Raw genomic sequence first — 24097 nt, forward strand, 5'->3', positions numbered from 1 at the left:
TTTGAAAAAAAAGCCCAGTAGTCCATCATTAAGAAGATTTGGTATGGACCATAGATAAATGGGACCAGACTGTTAGAGTCGCTATTTAAACTACTAGACTTGTTTCTTTCATTTTAAATTTAATTATTTATTTTATTTTAAACTTTTTAGTGTCCCGAGACTAAAGAATCCTTTAATTTTCCTATATAATTCTGTTTAAACGAATTTATAATTATTATTTAAAATTAAACATATACTTTATATGTTTTTGTAATCCCCTTTTAATTTCCTTTGTTTTTATACCTTCTCGATAAGTTTGGTTAATTTTTTTAAACTCACTTACTATTTCGAGCCGAAAATCTAATGAAACTTGGGTTTTTAAGACGAAAACCTATCATAGGACACTTGGGTTTTTAAGACGAAAATACCGATACCATAACTGTCGAAATCCATCGAGCTGTTTGAAAGATGCGAGATAAAACAATACATAGAAGGTACACGTGAAAAACATAACCACTCCTTGACAGTCGGATAAAAAGTTTTGAGGTTCCCCACATTGTTTTTTATAGCTACCATAACTATCTTCGTGGTTTTGCCAGCAGCAATGAGGAAAACATTTTTGTTTGCCATCTGATTTGCACATCAAATCGAAGATAATACGTTCTAATTAGTTTTCTGAATAAAATTTTAATCTCTTTATCACTCTAAGTAGTATAGGCAGAATTTTTGTATCCAGCCCAGAGAGTTTTGAAGCTATGTTAAAATGGAATGAGTTTTGAAGCAATGTAAAATGGCTATATCAAATCTTCTTATTGAGTGAAATTTTAACTACAAAATTTAAAATTAAAAATGCCTGCGACTTAAAATATTAATTTATTCATATATTGCATAACCTCTTCTGCCCAGTATGTTTACCCCAGTAGACATACAATTTTAGTGTACTCGTTTTCAAAAAAAATAAAATAAAATAAAATAAAAAAATAAAATAAATTTATTGAATTATTTAATATTATTTTAAAGAAACTAATATGTTTTTAATCAATATTTGATTAATATATTATTTAATTTGAATTTTATTCATGTTAAATCGGGAATGAGTTTTTTTAAATTGATTTATTATTTATTCAATATTAATTTCTTTCAAATTTAAATTTATTTAAAATATTGTTATAGGAAAGTTTAAAATGGTAACGATTTTACTAACGAATGTTAATTGGTTCAAGTTATTAATTGGTATTGTCAAATCGAACTCCAAATATAGTGTCTTATTCATAAAGAATGATAATGTTTTAAAATTTGAATTTAAAAAACTAAGCATATAAATATCAACTGATTTTTATTTTGTAGCTGAGATATTGAAGTCATTTTGTGTGAAAAATATATTAAAAACTAATAAAATTAATTTTTAATGGAAAAAGTGAACTCATTCAGCTCAACATAAAGTTCAAGCAATGTCAATTGGTGTAATTGAAAAACTTTGGTATTCAAGTTGAGGTCTGCAAAAAAGCTGTTGACATTTGAACGGTATTTTGGCCACAACATTACCACATTGTTTAAGCTACATAATCAATATTTGAATTTTTTTAATCAAATTATCATTCTTATTGAAAGATCCTTTAAAATAGTTATTTAAGATACAGAAGGATAAGAGCCTCAACAACTCATGAACGTATGAACGTACGAATTGGAAATTTGTACAAGGAGTGGGTAGCTCTGGTTGGGCAATCTCAGAAGTATGTTTACCCCAGGAGTACGTTTATAAATTAATAAACACGTATATCATACAATACTTTATCTACGCCTCTAAAATGTGAAAATAAACAGTAATTATAAAAATTTATCATGAGTTACACTTTGGCAGTAATTTGTATTATTCGAGTGGTTGAAAATGCTTATGATACTGAAAATGTGTGCGGTTATAAATTATTTTCCTCGCAAAAAAAGAGCGATATAAGTCGTTCTTATCTCACGGGCTTAGATAAAATAAATTTAAAATATGTACCTAATCTAGAAAAATATACGAAATTTTACATACAAATTCTGGTTCAGAATGCCAGAGGACTTGACACAAAATGTCGATTGCTACTCACATGAATATTTCTTCATAATTGAGTGACAAGGTGTAAAGAACTCCATAAACTTCACCATGAGTTCTTTTACTCTCATTTTAAAATTTTATTCGCACCATGCATAAGTTTTATTTCAAAAGTTTCCATGGCAGTGACACACTAGTTTATTAATAAAAAGGATGGACTTGTTATTTCTATATTTGGTTTCAATCATTGTAATTTGAAATTTACTATACCAATTATATGTAAACAATAGAAAAATAGTCATACTTTAAACATGTGTGATTTATTGCCAATTTCATTAGAGAGTAGCGCTACGGGCGTTCAGTTGTCCCCTACACCTACTTTGCACACAACTAATAGTTAAATACTTTTATTTAACAATTTTCAGAGGATGTTCTATATTAGTTCTTTATACAAAAATGGTAATCAGCTCGTCCGTCGACCCAATAGCCGTTCTTTTATTTGTTTAACCAACTTTGTTTAAAACGCAATTAATCAAACCAATGTTTCACTAAAATATGTGCTATTGTGGATTATATATATATATATATATATATATATATATATATATACGTATATATATATATATATATATATATATACGTATATATATATATATATATATATATATATATATATATATATATATATATATATATATACGTTTATTTTCTTGAAAACAAAAATAAAAACGATCCCACACTTAAGTGACTATAATATTAATTGCTTGACCTTTTAACAGAACAAGTGCAACACTTTAGTGCGTCTTTGCTGCGATGTTTGTATCTCTGTCTAAGAACAAAACCATAAATTGTAACAATGGATATTGTTTTAATAAAAAATTATTCCTTTTTCTTTTTTTAATAAAATTACCCTTATATAGAAATATTTTTTAGTTTTAACTAATAGTTGAACGTAGTTTAAGCAAGCACCTTAATTTTAAGTAACATACAAATTCAATTAAAATTTTTTTTGTTTTACTAACCATTGTTTTTATACCACTGACAATAATTTTTTATTTTTTATTATTGGTTAACACCGCATATGTACTTGTACTGCATAATATGATGTAGGAATTTGGGCATAAAAGAAACTTGAACGTATAAAATTGGACCTATGATACTGAATAAATAGTTTGAAAGCTAGAAAAGTAAAGAAAATTTTGGGTATTTATTTTCATACTAGATGATCCGGTGAACTTCGTTTCACCTACAATTTATTAAATTGTAATTATTGATCAGCGATTATTAATCTTAAGGACAATAAAATTGGTGCAAGCGCTTCCAGTGAAAAATTTTGGCGATAAAGGAGGCTGTTATGACTAATTTGCAGTTCTTTACATGTTAATGTTATAGAAAATGTAAAATTAAAATTATTGAAAAACACTAATTAATTAAACTTAATGCATTAAAAATTGTGAAAATAGGAAATCAAATTGCCCAAATATTATTTTTCAAATGTAAATTATCATAATTATTTATTGAAATTTGTGAGACAATAATATTAAATTTTCAATATAAGTCATAAATGCAATCCATACTATTAAATATGCATCCATACAATTCTATAATTAAAGTAGTGTATCGTTGCCATGGAAGCACTTAAAACTCACACACGATGCGAATTCACAATACATGAATTATAATAAATACCAACTCAATGCTTTTCAAATACCAGTTCACAATTCTACATAATATGGTGGGAGCGCAAATAAATACATAAGTGTATAGTAAGATAATATAATGCATAATTTATTTGCGCTTCCGCCATTTATTGCATTTTAATATTTTGTCTTAAATTTAATGTTCCGTTCAACTTAGTTAATTTTTTTTTCTTCAAAAGAACCTTTTTCTGACAATAATTAGCACAACAAGAAAATAATTCGCGAAATGGTTCCATTCGTTCTCAAGTTATAGCGTGGCCAGAAGAAGGAGACATTTATTTTTATATATACATAGATTGAAAATAGGTAGATATGGTTTACGCCTGGCAGCTGAAAGGGGTTACATTTACTGCGTTTACTAAAGCACGTCCTGAAATAGCTGCAAAAATTGTTGATTTAAAAAATTTGAAAACAAAAGTTTACAAGTCAATTTAATGTGATCGAATCCGCCTTCACAAAAAAATATTAATTTAATTATTATTTGAGATGGACTGGTCTAGTGAGTGTGGAAATGGGCGACTTAAAAAAGTATGTTATTATTGCATTTAATCGAAAGAAAATACGCTCGCTACAAAAATGCTTTGGGCAAAAGTTGTCAAGGAAAATAGAGGACATTCGCCTGTGTTCATGATTGATCCAAATTTCTTATTCCAAGGCCATTTGATAACTATTTTCTAAAAATATTTTCTAAGGCTAGCGTATTTTCTTTCGATTAAATGCAATAATGTCATATTTTAAAGTCGCATTTCCTCCGAAAGCTACTGATTTTGGAAAAAATATTTTAAAATAAAAATATAAGGTTTTCTTTGAGGATCAAGTTTTTAACTTAAAGTGTTATTCTATCTCTTACCGTGTAGATTCTTAATTGACAATTAAAGCTACTTGGCGAGTAAGGTCCAATATAATGTCAAAACATGACGTCCGCCATCATACTCTGCAACTTTTGTTAAAGTCTTGATTGGTTTACTACAAAACGAGCTAATATCCAAAATAGACTAAAATGGTTCAACATGTATGGATTTAAAGTGTCTTAATGGCTTTTATTTTTCTCGTGGACAGTCATTATAACTTAACCTGGTGCTACATTTAAATGATTCTATTACATTTTTTAGGTAATTATTCAATTAATATGTGGCGATTTGTTAGCATCGACGAAACCTGTCTGGAAAATGGAATTTAAACCAAAATAAGATGAAAAATGATTTTTAAAAAAATTGCCCTTAAATGAGTTTAAAATCAACATATTAAGTAGATTTTAAATCACTTTCAGGTCCACGCTATCTTTACCTAATTTCAATGAGAAAATAAATATCCAAAATCAATACCAATATTATGAAATTCTCACTTTTCTCAGGTGATTCATAAAACATATTGCCCAGACTATACATATCCAATGATTCGTATGGTTAGTATAAAATAATTTTTTTATTTTATATATTACATACATACCATACATATAATTTTAAAAAAAATAAAATTTATCTCTCCAATGAGGATTCAATATGTTTTTTGTAACGATACTTATAAGTATTGATCGTAAATTAATGTATATTGCCTTTTACTTTTTCACGTTGTTGTATAAGTTCTACAGGTACGTTATCTTAACAACAACATGTACTTCATTCATGTCCATTTAATAAACATATCAGAAATTCAAACATAAGAGCGATGAGACTTTTAAAAACTAACTCAGTTCAGTAATATAAAAAACCATTCAATTGGATTTGTTGGATTTTTTTTTTAATTTATAACTAACATTTTCATATCATATCAATGAAAGAAGAATTCATTTTATTAGGTTCACGGATGTTTTTATTTTAGTGATTTTGATTTTTTATTATTTCCACCTAGTTTGCAGAATTAAATACGAATTTATGTTTGTTTTAATATAAGGTATTTCCAACATGGTATTTACAGTTCCTTTGCTATAACTGTGATAAAACTCACTTTTCAACCGAATTTAATGAATTTTTTGTGACAGACTAAGAATAGGGCTTACTAATAAATCCCAAAATTTTATAATTCGCTGTTTAAAATACAAGTTCTCAATTAGTTCCCACTTTTGATCAATTTTCGTCAAAATTAATATCTCGAAAACCAAACGACGTGGTACCATTCTTTTTATACCATGTATATATGAAATATACATAGTATATTAAGTTTAGTCCCAAGTTTGTAACGCTTAAAAATATTGATGCTAGGAAAAAAATTTTGTCATAGGTGTTCACTAAATCACCTAATTAGTCCATTTCCGGTTGTCCGTCCGTCCGTCCGTCTGTGGACACGATAACTCAAAAACGAAAAAAGATATCGAGCTAAATTTTTTACAGCGTACTCAGGACGTAAAAAGTGAGGTCAAGTTCGTAAATGAGCATCATAGGTCAATTGGGTCTTGGGTCCGTAGGACCCATCTTGTAAACCGTTAGAGATAGAACAAAAGTTTAACGTAAAAAATGTTTCTTAACAAAAATTAAACAACTTTTGTTTGAAACATTTTTTCGTAAAAATCACTGTTTACCCGTGAGGGCGCCAATTAGACGGAAATTTTATAATATGTACTATACTTGATTATCAGTTATGTATGTGTCACATGTTTGTATGTGTAATGTGATAAAGAAATCAACACTGACTATGCATGGTATTTCAACAATTAACTCAGCCAATTGTTTGTTTTCACTTGTTTTATTCTAAAAGATTCCTTTCAACTCTCTTACGACTTTTTTAACAATAGGGGATCATCCTGATATCAAATTGGCCATAATACCCATAAAAATATAAAACTAGACTTGATAGTATGACAAATTTGAAAGTGAAATTAAAATTAATTAAAAACCGAAGAAGTAATCAAAGGTTGTCCATCTCCTTTTAACAAAAGAAAGCTTTAAATGTAATTTCTATGGCGATACCTACGTATGACGCCACTAGTGGGTATTTTCCTCTTTGTTTAAGGAATTTTAAACGTTCATATCTTGCATTCATGTAAAGATGTTTAACAACCAACTTCACTTTTCGATTCCTGAAATGAGAATTCTTCATCTGAAGTGATAATAAAATTTAGTCCGATCCCCTATTCTGTCAAGAGAATTTTTGAATATCCGAAAAAATAGTTGGGAAAACAGTGAGTTTAACATGCTTCGATATTCGAAATCGCGAACTTTGCAGCTGATTATCACGTGATCTTAACGACCCAAAAATTTTACTACTTCGGGATATCCCAACTACATAATTCTGAGTCTGTCAAAATAATAGGCCAAATATTAAGTATTCGCCATAACTTATTCTAATGTTACCATTCCGTCAAATCAGTATACACCATGGCGTTTATACCGATACTGACATAGTAATCCACACCAAATTTTTTACAGTGTACGAAATATTTTTTCCTAATGCACAGAAAATTACATGAATCAAGGAAAATTATCTCTTCGAATTACAATTCTTGTTTTAATTTAGTCTTCTTAATTAAAAAACATTACATCCTGGAATTTAATGAATATATCATGGTACATCAAACTCAAATAAGTATTCATATAAACTGTCGAAGCCGAGTTGGTAACCTCCCTTTAAAATAAGAAAAAAATTGTCAATATTCATCAATTTTAAGGTGATATTACAATACAAAGTTTTTTTGGCCAATAAATTAAGTAGTGCAGCTATTTATATCATCCTTCATTCAGTGTACCTGGAGGCTCGGGTTCGATTCCCGGTATCGGAACCAAAATATGAAGTCTTCTCTAAAACCTTATTCGGACAAATAAAATTGCACGAAATAATAAATCAAACTTCAAAGTCAGAATTTATTAATCGAATAATATTTTATTCAAATTATGTTATGATGGTAAATGCAACGCCACAACCTTCCTTGTGCTATTAATTACTTGAATAATTAATAGCTTACGGAAAGATATGTACGTTACAAGACTACCTTAAAAATTGGTTTTTTTCTAGAAAACGTACGCTAGCTTTATGACTATAATAATAAGAAGAAGAAAATAATTGTATAAATTAAAAAAATTATTTTATTACAATATTATTTTCTGCACTATTTTTTTGCCGTTTTGATTAAAATCAAAAAGTAATAAATAAATCAAATTAATAGAAAAATATATTGCAAATAAATAAATGTGTATTTTGCGTTATGTGCGTTTACGCGTAAAAAAACCTTATTAGCTTAGTTTTGGCGTTAATATAACATGTATTTAAAAATGTGCAAAAATGTAAATTGTATTCTAAATGATATAATTAATCAAAAAATATCTTACGCTTGAGAAAGCGATGAAAACATTTTTTTTAGACAAAACATATTAAAATATTTATTAATAATTAATACAATTTATTAATTAACTTTGATTTAAATTTGAAAAATTCAATCATTAAAACCTTTTTACTAAATTCTTATATTACAAGTAGGAGAACGTAGTGTAGCCATAAAAAAGGTCTTTCTTTGGGTACCATTTCTAACTTGATATCGAAATTCAACACATTATCACACAATATCTATATGTATTATATATGCGAAAGTAAGCATGTTTGTTTGTTTGTTTGTTTGTTAGGCTTTCACGCTAAAACAAGCGAATGGTTAATGAAACTGTACAGCAATACAGCTCATACTTCAGAATAACACATGAGATATAATTCATAAAGATATATTAATAAAAAAAACAATTTAAGATTAATTTAATTTGACATTACCATAAATTACAGATTTCTGTAAAAATAGTCAATATAAATTATTTCATGGCCATCTTTTCTGATATACTCAATGAATAATTACGACTATTATACATTTAAAAAAATAGAAAACCATACATATATTTTAGGTGTGTAAAACAATCCTTACCATTATTTCGAGTATTATAGAAAGGGGATAAGCGAGCGTAATCTTTATCAATCTTTACTTTTAAGCCCAGCAAAGCGGGTGGGTATCACTCTAGTGAAGAATAAACATGTTTGAAAAAAATTGTCATCGCAAAAGTAAATTTACTGAATTTTTTAAACTTTGCTTATTTATGTGTTTTGATTCTGCTACTACTAAATATAATTTGGGGCATTTTTTTGCCATATTCGTTCAATTTGAGTTCTGTGGATAACAAATTGCATGTACCGTTCAACATATAAAATTTCAGTAAAATGAGCTTAATGATTATTTTAATTATGAAAAATTAGTCAGGTAGGCTAGATAATTTCTATCCAAAGGTATTGTCTTAACTTTATCTACCTCTGTCATTAACATAGGACAAATATTTATGTAAAATATCCTTCTTTGTTATATTCATATAAATATTTTGAATAAATTGCTGAAGGGACAATAAACTCCCCTTATATACATTAGTGTTTATAATGACTACTTAAATATTCCTTGTCTTTGGGAAAATAATTTTTATGTTAAATATTTTTTATTTTAACTAATAAATAATTTTTGAATAAAATTTTTAGAAAAATTAACTTCGAAAATTGAAAAAATTAAGTATTCAGATAAATAATCGTTGGGTACTTACTTTGATAATAATATCATTCGGAAATTATTTGTTTAAGAAAATATATTTTGCTTCAGGAATATTAGAAGCTATAGTCGATACCAGCGCTTCCAGTGAAAAATTTTGGCGATGAAGGAGTCTGTTATGACTAATTTGCAATTCTTTACATGTTAATGTTATAGAAAATGTCAAATTAAAATTATTGAAAAACACTAATTAATTAAACTTAATGCATTAAAAATTGTGAGAATCAGAAATCAAATCGCACAAATATTATTTTTCAAATGTAAATTATAATAATTATTTATTTAAATTTGTGAAACAATTATATTAAATTTTCAATGTAAGTCATAAATGCAATCCATACAAATATGCATCCATACAATTCTATAATTAAAGTAGTGTATCGTTACCATGGAAATGCCTCCTATAAAACTCACGCACAGTGCGAATTCTTAATTTTAGGTAATCACTAAATTCACATAATGCTGAAATTTGATTAAGGGTTTGTACCTATTTATTTCTTAAACATTCTTCAGAAAAGTGAATTTAAAAACAAAGCTTCAATTTATTTAACAGGCGTGGTACTTCGTTTTAATAAATTTTGAAAAAAATAAAATAAAAGCTTGTTTTTAAAAGTTGATACAACTTTTTTCATTAATTTAAACGTTTCGAATTCTTTATCATAATATTTTTCTTAGTTCTGATTTAGGACAAAGTTAATTCAACCCCATGCTTATATACCAAAACCAAACATTTAAAGTTTTACCATATTTAAAAGTATTTAAAATTTTTGAATTTTATTAGATTTATTTAAATTTATATGCAAATTTAAAATTAAAAAAAATGGAAAAAAAAACCAAATATTAAGATTGATATGATAATTAAACGACTAAAATACATTTTGACATAAACTGTATGAACAAAATATGGGTTAAAAATTTTTTTATTTTAAATAAATATAGTAGATTGTAATAAATACACTTTCACAAACTGTACCATTCTGTGAATTCATTTAAAATGCGTTCTGTTGGTACTTTTTACATTTTTAAGTTACAAAAATTAATATTCATTAAAAAAAAAATTGGAATAACATTTTTTTTTATAAAATCTGTCTTATATAAGGTTTTCAATAAGAGTGATAATTTCTTTAAATATCGAATAAAACCAAAACAATTCAACGGTTCAAAATAAACTGGGCTTTATTAATTAGATTGGGAATTATTAGCTATGCGGTGTAGAAAATATTGTTCGAATGTCCAAAATAACTGTGTTTTGCAGGCCTGAATTTGAAATTCAATAAGTGTAATTGAAGTATTTCAATTACACTAATTATAGGACTTAATTAAACTTTGTTGACTGCTGGTTTGTAGATATCTAAACTGAATTAATTGTAAAGTAATTATTCACGCCACGTTTAGGGCAGAAAATCTGATTTTTCCTATGGATATATTTATTTACAAAAATGTGGGGTCAAATAAAAAAAGTTTAAGTGATTTAAATCATTTGAGTAAAATACCTATCCAATAAACCTTAAAACAATGTTTTTGTAAAAGATCCTGTTTAAAATTTAGCTTGTTTTCAATATAACGCTAAATTTAGTATTATGACAAAAAACATTTTTTAGTCATTTCTTAATTATTACGTTTTTCCGTGGAAGACGATAGCCAATAGGTAACAACGCTACACAGAAATAAGGATTTCTTAAAGAAATTTTTGCTTTAAAAAAGAACAGTTTTTCTTTAAATAAGAATTTAAAAAAAGAAAAAATATTCTTGGAGAGAAAATTATTTTTTCGGAAAAACTCCTTACCAGTTAAAAAAGGAAAACGTCAATTTTCCTTTTAATATTCTTTAACAGGGAAAACAATTTTTGAATGTATACTTACTTATTTATCTAAAAAATAATGCTTTGCAGAGGATGCATGTTAAATATCGTAAATTTGACTATTTAGAAGTAAACCTTAAGAAAAACTTAATAGAACGGTGCAAAAAATTAACTTCAAATGTAAACTTCTTAATCAAAGACCAATTACATTCTAAAGGCCGATGAAAATTCAATAAATCGTGTTTTTGAATTTATAAAAGGTATAAAATGGTGATTGGGAAAAAGCCCTTAAATAAAACAAATATAATAATAAAATAATAAAAATTAGAAATTATGGTCGAAAATAAATTAAGAAAATATGCATAATTCATTTTATGAGACAAATATTTTATAAATATAGATCCTTCAATGCATAAATGATATGTATTGTCAATATTTAGTCTTATGTCTGTGCATACACAGGTTATTTATCTGCGCTTCCACCAAAAAAAAAACTATAATTCATATTATTGTTTGATTTTTTTATTCTCTATATCTCTATCTTTATATATTATAAATGCGAAAGTAAGCATGTTTGTTTGTTTGTTTGTTTGTTAAGCTTTCAAGCTACAACTAGCGAATGATTTTTAATGAATTTGTTCAGCAATATAGCTCATACTTCAAAATAACACATGAGATATAATTTATAAAGATATATTAATAAAAAAAAAGAAAAAATTTAAAAATTAATTTAATTTGACATTACCATTAATTACAGATTTCTATACAAGTAATCATTTCACATTACCATAAAATACAGATTTCTGTAAAAATAGTCAATATAAAATATTTCACGACCATCTTTTCTGATATACACAATGAATAATTACGACTATTATACATTTAAAAAAAATAGAAAACCATACATATATTTTATCTGTGTAAAACAATCTTTACCATTATTTCGAGTGTTATAGAAAAGAGACAAGCGAGAGCAATCTTTATCAATCTTTACTTTAAAACATAGCGAAGCGGGTGGGTATCACTCTAGTTAGAAAATAATTACTTATTGTTAACGACATCTTCTTAGTATTTTGAAATGCGCTCTTTTCTAATACTTGAAATGTAGGAAATAATTCAAAATATATACAGATTTTCAAAAAATAAATAATAAAAAAAGGAAATAGTAATAAATTAAAAAGTGAAAATCAATGGGAAAAACATGAAAACATAAAAATATTAATAAAAAAATAAAGGGAAATATTCAATAAAAATATAATCAAAAACCAATAAAAAAAATCGTACAACATTATCTCCTTTGTAAATAAAATAGTAACAAGCGTATCACAAGGATATACAGAGCGTACAAAAGTATAAAGCACACGACGATACAAGGTAGAAGAAAAACACTATGTGCTACAAATGAGGAACAATATTCATTCATTCATTCATCGAAACGAAAAACGAAACGATACCACTTACATTATTATCCTTATCACCTTATCCATAAAATGCTGAACGGAATAACACACACCACGTATAAAGCTGTGTGGGAGTAAAAAGGAATAACATTTTCCAAGCGGATAAATAAAAGTAGGCGTATACGCTACATAATAAAAAAAGAGTAGGGCACCATTCACATTCAATGAAAATGACATAAAGGCGTGAACATATTTTCCATTTAGGTGGAGTTAATATTTTTTTCCATAACGGATTGGTATAACACGATATGCACCGCCCTTAAAAAGTGGGGGGATGAACAGTATACAATGTAAGTTGTATTTATCCGTCCCTCTATGAATGGTAAACGGCGTACAGTTGATGACTGAACTTCATACAGTATAGAACGAAGCCTAAAACACTTCAATATAAAAGACAATAACCATAATAATTATTAAACGGAAGTTCTTATTATCATTTTCTATATAGTAGAATAGAGTTGTGCTGTTTTTGTTTTTCCAATTCCCGTCGTTTATATGTTTGTTTGGTTTGTTTATCAAGTACGCCTTAAGGACTCCAAATGGAGGCGCAATGAGGGGACAATCGTGTGTGTTATTTAATATTATTAAGTGATAATTTATATCTATTTGTTTTTTATTTTTATTTATTTATTTTAATTTTTTTTAAAACATCAAAGTGTTTGTTTATTTATTTTTAATTTTAAAAACGTGCGATTTTTATATGGTTTTTTTAAATTTGTGTTATGTTTATTTTTATCCTTAAAAAAAGAAAAACAGTATTGTTTTTTTGGTTGTTTTTTGAGTTTTCTTAGAATAGATAGACAAAACTTTACTCTACAAAAGGATTGTGCAAGTTTTTTTCTTATTGTTGTGTTATTTTTTTTGTCAATAGTTATTGGACAATATGGCGGCTTATGCACAATTTGGTTATTCTTATCCGTCGGCTTCACAGGTAAATTTTCATGCCTAATTTTTTATTAATTTTATAAATTTCGAGTAAATTAATGGTTTGGAATTTCCGATTGAACCTTTTGTATAAATTGTGTATTGTTTTACATAAAATTAACATCGTGGTAATTTACTAGGGTATTATGAAAATTGATCGGAGACTAAATATTATGATTATGTGTTTTAAAAACAAGTAGTAAAGATGTATTCTTAAATCTATAATAATTGGGTACATGGAGATAAAATTATATACCCAAAGTTTTTTTTTTTTTTTTTTTTTTTTTATAATAGTAATTTGTACAAAATAATATACATAAGTTCATTGAAAAATTCACATACATAATTTCTTTTATGTTAAAATATTTTAATTCGTTATACAATGTATTCGAAAATTGGGGGCATACTAGGGCAAAGAAAGAAATTAATGAAAAAATTGTGTTTTGGAAAAAACAATCTTGCTGATTGGTCGATTTCCACCCATCTGATAGCCAAATGAGACATATTTTTTAAGAAATTTTATTGATTTATAAATACGCCTATCATTGTTTTTCTATCGAAAAGTGTTCATGTAAGTCTATACCATTATTTTCGTAATTAAATTATCTTCCTTCTGATACCAATTTCGATTCTTTAACAGATCGGTGTAGTTTCCATCGATTTTTTAACAGATCTACAGCGATCTGTTAACCAATCAAAATTGGTATCAGAAGAAAGATAATTTTAAAACAAAAATAATGGTATTGGGTTGCCTGAAAAAGACCGTTCTGATAGAAAAAATGGACTAAAATTAACTTAATTAAAAATACCTAATATATGAGAACTTTTCGATAGAAAAACCATAACAGGAGTGTTTTAAAATCAATAAAATTTCATAAAAAAATATGTCTAATCTGGTTACCAGATGGGTGAAGTTCAACCTTATACCGTCTCTTTTACTATTATGAAATTTTAAATTCCGAATTTTATTTTATTTTTTTGGAAAATTTGATATATAACACTTGAAAGATGTTTTTATTGTTTAAATTCGGTTGAAGTCGGTTTTCATGAAGTTTTCACATCATTATTCTCAATGACTTATAAATGGTTAAATTTTCATAAATAGCTACTTTTACATCAGCAATTTACCTGTGGTCTTTTTCCGTAAATAGGTATAAAAAAGAGATTCTATTAGATTTTGGTGGAGGCTACGGGAAATGATTCGGTATATACAACATATAAATATAAATTTTTACTAGGTCACCTACATTTTTAAAATTTTTCTTGTGGCAAGGATTCGAGATACCTGCTGATGGTATAGGCTCTTATTTTAGAAGTAATATCTTAGAAAATATTTTTCCTCTAATAATTGTTGTGTTTACTTTAGAATTGCGACGGTAAAGGCCATAATATGATCGGTTAATATATTTCTTCAAAAGAGATATTTCTCTCTTCTATTTATAGTTCTCAACTTTGCCTAGCAATAAATTCATTTACAAATTTAAGTCTCTGGTATATATATTAGACGACAAAATTTGTTAATTAATAATAATTATAGTTAGCTAGTCGTCAAAGTAGATTTTATTAATTTTATTCGATTAATAATTTACTAGATATTTAGCATAAATAATCGAAGAGACCTCGGGAGATCAAAAGGTTGAGCAAAAATTATTGAGCAGAAATTAATATAATAAATCTCCAAAGCTTGCTTATCGATTTCAAAAATTATTTTTATTGATATCACAGAAAAATAACCCTTGATCTTGTAAGATAAACTAATTTCAATTTCAAAAATGTGTTTTGAACAACTTTATTTTCAAGCTTTGAAGTTAGGTACATATTTATTAAAATTTAAGGGTCTATTTATTGAGGGTATTATTTATTATTGGGTTCTAAGGTTATGTTAGGTGTTGAGACGAAAATTACTTATAAATAAAACAATGAACATTTTTGATGAACCGAGGATATTGTGTAGTCATGTTTACACTCTAATTCATAAATAATAACTGTTTTAATTTCCAAAATTAATTTTTCAAATATTAGAACTTTAGAAAATTATTCGTGTGACATGTTTCGCTCATATCAATGATTCTCTAATTACATTTACTATTTAAATTTACAAAATGAGGCCTCATTTTGATGACGACCTTAGAAATTTAAAGTAATTAGTAAAATATATTATTAGGTACAAGAGGCGATATAAGGTCGATCTTCACTCATCTGATGAAATTTTTATATTTTATTTCAATTCTTTATCATAAATAATATTGAACTTCGTAGAGAAAACGCTATATATAATTAAATATAAGATAATTAAAATGAATAAAATATATAAAAGAATTCACAGATTACAAACGTTATTTAGACGTAGTATGTTATGTCCATGACGTAGTAAATGTTAAAATACAAAATGTATTTAATTAAAATTATTACGGCACGATGTTTTACGCAAATTTTTCTTTGCTTTTTTGGATAAAAAAAGAAGTAGTTCAACTTTAAAATTTGGCTCACAAGATATAAGAATAATTTTGATGAATAAGTCATATTTTAATCGAAACTTTTGAAATACATTGTATTGGTAAATAAAAATACAAGAAGCTAAATTGTTCACGTTTTTATTATGATAATAATGCCTTTTTTTGAATATCATAATAATAATTATAATCGGTTTTGATATTGAATCGGAGATAGCATATTTTAAATTGTTATCTAGATACCTTCTATATCTACCAACCAACTACTTTACTGACATTAAATGTGGCCGCTAGGCCTTCCATAATATAACATAAAAGGCACCTTTTAAAAACACACACATATCAGTTCATCATCAAAAAAGAAGTACTTTTTCAACGACCGTCCGTCGTCATCATATTATTTTAATATTCTTTTTCAAAAAGTTTTTCAAAAAAAAAAAAAAAAAATTGTTTGCGGTCGATCATCAAGGTGTATTATTTCAGTGATGATCACAACCAATTGATAACAAAAATCAAATTTAAATTTCTATTCATAAAATTATGAAGTCCAGGTATTAACATAACAAAAAGAACTTAAAAAAAAAAATAAGCCGGGGTTGAGTAATTGTACTAATTATGTTTGAATTTACATATGTAATTATTTGTTATAAAAATATGTTTATAAGTTGTTAATAATAATTTTTTATTTTGTAAAAAGAAGGTCTTTAAAGTTGTGTGGTTAAAGATAATGTATATAAGAAAATGACTTTTTTGTTGTATTGTTGTTATTATGTCTTTAAAATAAATTGAATTTGTTAAAGATCGTTTAAATTTTAATTTTTATTCAGATAAAAAAAAATTATGTATGAAGACTTTATATCTTTAAACATAAACAGTTTTTTCGTTATTTTATCTTATTCGTATTATTTTTCAAATGTAAATTATCATAATTATTTATTTAAATTTGTGAGACAATAATATTAAATTTTCAATGTAAGTCATAAATGCAATCCATACACTTTCTATATGCATCCTGCCATATATGCATCCATACAATTCTATAATTAAAGTAGTGTATCGTTACGATGGAAACGCCTCCAATAAAACTCACACACGGGAGGTTTTTTTGCAAGGTTACCGTGGTAGCTAAGGAAAGTAAATTCACGGTATAAAAATATACCGCTTAAGAAGTAAGAAGCTTGAAAGATAATAAAATTGAGATATAATTTGGTTCATTATATAATTTATATATCATATCTGTTATAAAATTGCCTATAATTAAAAAGTTAATGTCTCTAGCCTGTTATTTAGCCACTAGTCAAGCTAATTTCAAAAAAAATCGAAAAATAATTATTTTAAAATGTATTAATCGAGTAAAATTAAATATAATATAAATAATTGTAGCCTAAGAAGTTAAAAAAAACAGGGTATTTTTCCGCTATTTCAATGTATCTGTTTTACATAGTTTCAGTACACAAGAGGCCTAAAAATGCCAAAGTTATAAGTGTGTTTTTACGATTTTAATTTGCTGTATTTGATTGATTTAAAATCTGGTATCAAACAGGAAGACATTTGAACAAATTGGTTTTTAAACTTAACTTCAGAAAAAAAAAATTAAAAAAAATTGGTAATTAATTTATAGCCCACTTCCGGGTAATCTAATTAATGTGAAACTTAGCACACTTTTGAGTTTTGATATTATCAACAATAAATTAAAATATGTTTGATTTGAATAATCAATCATTATTAATTTTTTATTAGTTTACAAAATAATTTTAAAATTATATTTTTTTATAGTATTTAATTTTAGTTTAAAAATAAATTCTTATGGTAAAAATGGGAAACGGAATAATAACATTTTGTCTATCATTCATTTTTGAAAGCAAAAAAAATTATTGGTGGATGAGAAATGCCTTTTAAAATCTTTTGTATCTGTTTAAGCCATTTGCGATGTCAGAATTTTACCTCACAGAAAAAATATCTCAAGGAAGTTTATGCAATTTCCAGTAAAAATTTTTAGTTTTTCAAAATCGATTTGAAGACCTTCTGCTGATTTTTCTTTATTAAACATAAATTCCAAATTGAAAAATATTGATCAACTGTTTATAGAATAATTTTTTGATCAAAGTTATACTCCGGAAAATATATAAAACTTAAAATTAATAAATATTATTCGATGATATGAAGGATATATAAATAGATTAATTTTCTCTCGACTTCCACTTTGAGGAGAAAGCCCCCATATATAACCTTAAAAATTGAATTTCTTACTGATTTAAAAAAATGATTTATTCATCGACAAAAATTTATTGGAAAATTGAATAAAAATATAAAGAACAGAAATGTTTAATTTTTGTGAAAAATTTATTACGCCAATAAAGATGAATAAAAATGAAATACAATTTTTTATTTCCACAAAATAATAAATTATATTTAAAAATATTAAAAAAATGCGTCTATAACAAATTAAATTCACATATTTTCTTAATAATTCTTTAATAAATATTAATTAATACATAAATTTTTATTATAAAAGATTAGAAAAAAAAACTATTTCAGGAGTGTTGAATATTGAATTAAAATTCCATAAAATTATTTTTATATGATATTTCACCTATAGGGTATCAAAAAAATGATTTGGATTCCGATAAAATATCACTAAAAAAATGAACAAAAAACAATTAATTGACCTTTTTAATAATATAAAAATATATAAAAATTTACATAGATAAAAACTTGCTTGTAAAATTCATAAAAAATGATGTTTACAATATTTAAATTTGATATCGATTATAATATCATAAATTATTATTACCTATAGAATATACCGTATAGTATTTTTAGGTAAGGAGCTGACATAAAATATCATATAAAAATCCTAGCCGTCAAATGGCCGACAGATTGATAGCTAGTAATAAGACAAGACTTGTATTTCATCAACACTTCAATTGAAAAATTAAACTCCTAAGAGGATGTTATCTAGCACCTAATTAAATCGGTTGGACAATAATTTTAGTTAAAACTCCTTTTTATGAGATTAGAAATAAATATTGGAAAAACTCTTATTAGAAGGAGTTAAAAATAATATTTTTGACTGAATTAGTAACTTGTGATTATTTTGGTACTTGATAAATCCTCAAAGCGGGCTTTATAGCAGTACAATATCGCGGAAACTCCAGGTAAATCAGTCAATTATAGAGGAAACAAAAGTTTTGCCTTATCATCAAATATCAATCTACTACCAGCCATCAGACGATTAGATCCTTTATATAAAAATGTCTGTCAACTCCTATACTATACTCCTATTGTATATTGATGTATTTAAAAAATATTTTTATATATATTTTTATTATAAACTATATAATCGAAATATTTGTCAACCAATTATTCGAACATTAAATGACATTAATGGTGAACTTTATAAATTATTGAAAAAACAATTATATATACAAAAAAGGTCGTTGACAATACATTTTATTTTACATATTTGAAAACAAACGCATTTGAAAACAAACAAAAATTTATTTATCTAAAAAAAAAAAACAAAAATAATTCTGTTTTATTGAAATATCGACTAAAAAGTAAATAATAATTTTTAATTTTAACGTAAGAAAGCGTGAGGTTTTCAATATTTCAATATAATTTTTATAACGTTGAATGATCTTAGATTTCACTCGTTTTGCTCCTTGCAAAAAAGCGACTTTAATATTTTTTAGCTTGTCTTTCTAATTATAATTTTTTGAATTGAATACCTATACTAATTAATTGAAAAGAATGATAAGATAATCGATAATATAGAATTGCGAAGATAGACACAGTGTTTTTATCAAATCGTAGAATCTATTTCTATTTCTGAATTGTTTGTTTCTTTAAATCTAATTAATTAAATTAGAAATAAATCATTCACAACATTTTTTGTTATAAATATTTTTTGGGTAAAATATTCCTGAAATCAAAAACCGCCATCTTGTGGACTGCGCTGTGGCTAGAATTCGAGGATGAAAAGTGAATTTATCTCTTATAATATTAGATAAAACAATATTTTAGTATAATTTTCCTGCGCCTCTTCCAAATATTTGATATATAGGCGGTGATTTCAGCTATGATAAATTCGTATGTGCATCGAATGAGTGAAATCTAGCTGTAATAAATTGTTTACTAGCTTGTTTTCTATCACATCGCGATATTTTCCTTATTCGTTAATAAATTTCCATGCCAATGACGAAAAATAGACTCGATGTCTAAAAATGTACCGCTTAAGAAAAATAATATTATGATTTAATTTTGTTCGTTATATAATTTGTATATCATATCTGTAATAAAATTGCCTATAAGTAAAAAGAAAGTAAATTACTCGCGTATATCTTATTTCTATTGCCTCCACGGGTATCGCATGGGCGAATTCCGCACAAGTCGAGCTATAATAAATGTATGATGACATTAAAAAAATGAATTTTAGACTGTTTCGGATATCACTATTTATTTGACATGAAAACAGTAGTAAATTAGCAAAATTGCAAATGTAATGAGACCCGCGACCCTCTCATTATTGATAGAAAGGGCCCCGCAGATGTATTTTGCAAGGAGTACCGCGCTGGCTTAATCCAGCACTGATAATGTACACATAATAAGGAGCTTAAATATAAAAATATAGATTTTATTTAAAATAAAAAGCATGTTTCAATACGTGTTTAGAAAATGATTTTTTTACATTTTTACTTACGTATAATAATAATATCCACTAATATGCTTGTTAACACTTAATACTTAAAAACCTTAAAGAAGATTAATTAATAATTAAAAAATAAACAATATAAAAATATCCAACTACTTACACAACCTTACTAAACTAACAACACAAACAAAACCAACCAACGAACAAGAAACCATAATAACCAAATCAATCAATAAACAAGCTATGATGTGGATTCAACTTTTAGAAGTCAGACTAATCACTTTCTTTGGAATCAAATTATTTTATTCGTTGATTATGAAAGTTTGACCTTTTTCTTAAGACTTTGCATTCAGAATTTAATGAAACTTGGCATAGTTGTCCATTATTATATCATAATTAACCAGTTAAATTTTTAGGGGCCTTCAGAGAACTGAAAATCTGAACATCCAGTTTCGAATTGACAGACGGATGGACGGACAACCGAAAATGGACTAATAAGGTGATTTTATGAACACCTATACCACTCACCAAAATTTTATTCGTAGCATCAATATTTTTAAGCGTTATAAACTTAGAACTGAACTTAGTATACCTTGCGTATGACATATATACATGGTATAGTAAAGGCTAGATGAAAATTTTCATCGTTTTTCGGGATGAAAACAATAGGATTTCACTAGAAAGTTAATAAAACAAATGAGAAAACAATCAAAATACCCACTCAAAACACAAAAAAAAAAAGAGAAATCAAATAACATTATGTATTTTTTTTATTATTATTATTCTTAAGTTTACATAGTGTTTGTATAAAAAATTGTACAAAAATATATAGTTTATACAGACAAACGGGATAAGTTAAGAGGAGAGAAAGAGCGATCTCCTCTTAAAAAGACAAAGTGTTTAGCAAATATTCGTTTGTAAAGAGAAAACCGACAAACGAATCTCTACTATACGGCTTGTTTAAACGTACAAACATTTACTAAGCACTCAAAATGTCATCCATATTTAATATCCATTTCATATTATGATCCTTGTTGACGTTTGTAAACAAACTATCTATAATATACATCTCTCTACAGTCATACATTCATACACTCATATAGCCATAATAATAATAATCATAATTTATTATTTCATATTACAATGTTGGTAGTATAATATTCCTTATTCATTTCAACACAAATCACTTGGATCAGATATTACTTATTATCAGTACTACCAACCTAAATAATAACATTGATATTTTTTATTTGATACTTTTAAACGTTGTGTGCGTAGTCATGGTAGGGACAATATAATTCAGGCCAGCGCTTCCAGTGAAAAATTTTGGCGTTAAAGGAGGGTACTATGACTAATTTGCAATTCTTTACATGTTAATGTTATAAAATGTCAAATTAAAATTGTTGAAAAACACTAATTAATTAAACTTAATGCATTAAAAATTGTGAAAATAAGAAATTAAATTGCACAAATATTATTTTTCAAATGTAAATTATCATAATTATTCATTTAAATTTGTGAGTCAATAATATTATATTTTCAATGTAAGTCATAAATGCAATCCATACACTTTTATATGCATCCATACAATTCTATAATTAAAGTAGTGTATCGTTACCACGGAAACGCTTTCAGTAAAACTCACACACTACACGGTGTGAATATAAAAACAATTTTTAAAGCATTTACAATGTCAAGAGTAAAACCGTATGCAGGATTTAGTCCACGGGATAGGATTACATTTATATTAGGAATCTGAATCTCTTGATTGAATAGGGCTATGGTACACCAATCTACTTTTTCTTTATGTTTTACATCAATCCTGAATAGTTAGAATAACATACTAAGCGGAATAAAAAAACGATTGAGATTCCACGAATAAAATGACAGAGTTTAATATTATACGGCCACTCAACTGGTAATCCAACCACATTTTGAATTCCTTTAAAGTTTTACCAAGAAAATAATCAATTATTCGGATTTTTAGCGATATTAGCCCAAAATAATTCTCGTGATTTTACGCAAGTCCAAATGACGTTTCTTGCAGCTTTAAGCAATATATCCCTAAAGAGTAAAATTTTTTAGCACTATTATTTCACCGATTTAAAAGTCAAATGAGATAGAAGTACGGCATAATGACCTGAACAAAAATTGATGGGAATTCGATATATTTATTGGAAGAGAAGCATCCCATTGTAGCGACTATTCTCAGATTTACTTGTTAGTAAACATTGCGTAATTGCATAAGAGTGAAGTCTAGAAAGTTTCAAAATTGTAAAATTATAATCGGTATAAAAGTTCTGACGATTTCGTTAAGAAAATCACAGATTTCACTCTGACAATTGATTGAAATTAATTTAATTAAAAATAGCCATACATATAACATTTTCCGATAGAAAAACGTGGACGTGAACGTGTTTATCAATCAATAAAATTTCATAAGAACTATGTTTCATCTAGTTATCAGATTAATGAAGTTCGACCTTATACCGTCTTTTAGACTAATAAAATTTATGGCAAATGAACTTTTTTTTTATTATTTGGTGGAGGGTACGGGAAATTTAAAAAAAATGTAGTATTTATAGCAAAAAATATTAAAGCTATAATATTAGAAAAACATTTTTGCTCAAGTAAAATTACTTTTTGTTTTACAAAAAAGAAAAAGTTTGTTGAGGTGGATTTGTTTCAAATTAATCGAAATGCACGTCAGAAAGCACGTAAATAATTTTTTTCCCTCATAAACGTGTGTTTAAGAGTAAATAAAAGAAAATAAAAATTAAATATAGGTAAATCATATCTATCTAGATGCAATAAAATATATTTAAAAAAAAAACATAATTAGTAACTAATAATAATTATACATTGATCAATTAGTATTTATTACGATTGGTATTTATGTAAAATATGTTATTTACATAATAATTAATAAATTTTTTTTATATTTTTTTAATAAATGTTTCTTATACCATTAAGAGAAAGATAAACTTCTTAGCAAGGAGTAAAGTAGTAAGTAGTATAAATAGGTACAAAAGTTAAAACAAGTTCCGACATTTATTAGCAATTAGACTGAGAAATGAACAGGTGCTCAATAATACGTGAAGGACATGTGAGAAATTATTGTAGTGTATATAGATTGTTGGGTTCGTATCTACCTTACCTTCTTTACACATTGAAGTCTATCTCTGATGTGATATCATATAATACAGAATGTCACCTGAAAGGTCTTTATATTGTCCAAGGTATAAAGTTGAGTTATTTGGTCTCTATATTTTTGTAAAGTTACAATTTAAAAATTATTTTTTTAGAAGGAAAGAAATGGAAATTTGGTAGTTTTTGAGAATATTTAATCAGGAGAAGGATTAAATGAGGAATTTTCACTTTATATTTTTAATTTTATTCAGTACAAGCGATCTCTAAATAGACTCTCAGCTCTTATTTAACAATTTAACACACTTAAGAGCAGAATTTTCAAAAATTCCGAAATTTCTTTCCGCTTGTAAGACTTATCTTGTTAAAAAAAGGAACTTACTGTCAAAATTTCATCGGTTTTGCCTTTACGTTGATAATTCTTATATCCCATGAAATATG

General features: G+C 26.2%; 1 protein-coding gene across 1 annotated transcript in view; it reads left to right on the plus strand.

Moving 5' to 3' along the window:
* Window positions 1-13214: 13214 nt before the first annotated feature.
* Window positions 13215-24097, plus strand: part of LOC123297009 (homeobox protein araucan) — an 85153-nt gene continuing 74270 nt past the window's right edge. The window contains exon 1 of the mRNA XM_044878760.1: window positions 13215-13409. Coding sequence (XP_044734695.1) covers window positions 13362-13409 — 48 coding nt within the window. The 5' untranslated portion in view covers window positions 13215-13361. The remainder of the gene's footprint in view (window positions 13410-24097) is intronic.

Source organism: Chrysoperla carnea, chromosome 3 (genome assembly GCF_905475395.1).
Source record: "Chrysoperla carnea chromosome 3, inChrCarn1.1, whole genome shotgun sequence".
NCBI classification, from domain to species: domain Eukaryota; kingdom Metazoa; phylum Arthropoda; class Insecta; order Neuroptera; family Chrysopidae; genus Chrysoperla; species Chrysoperla carnea.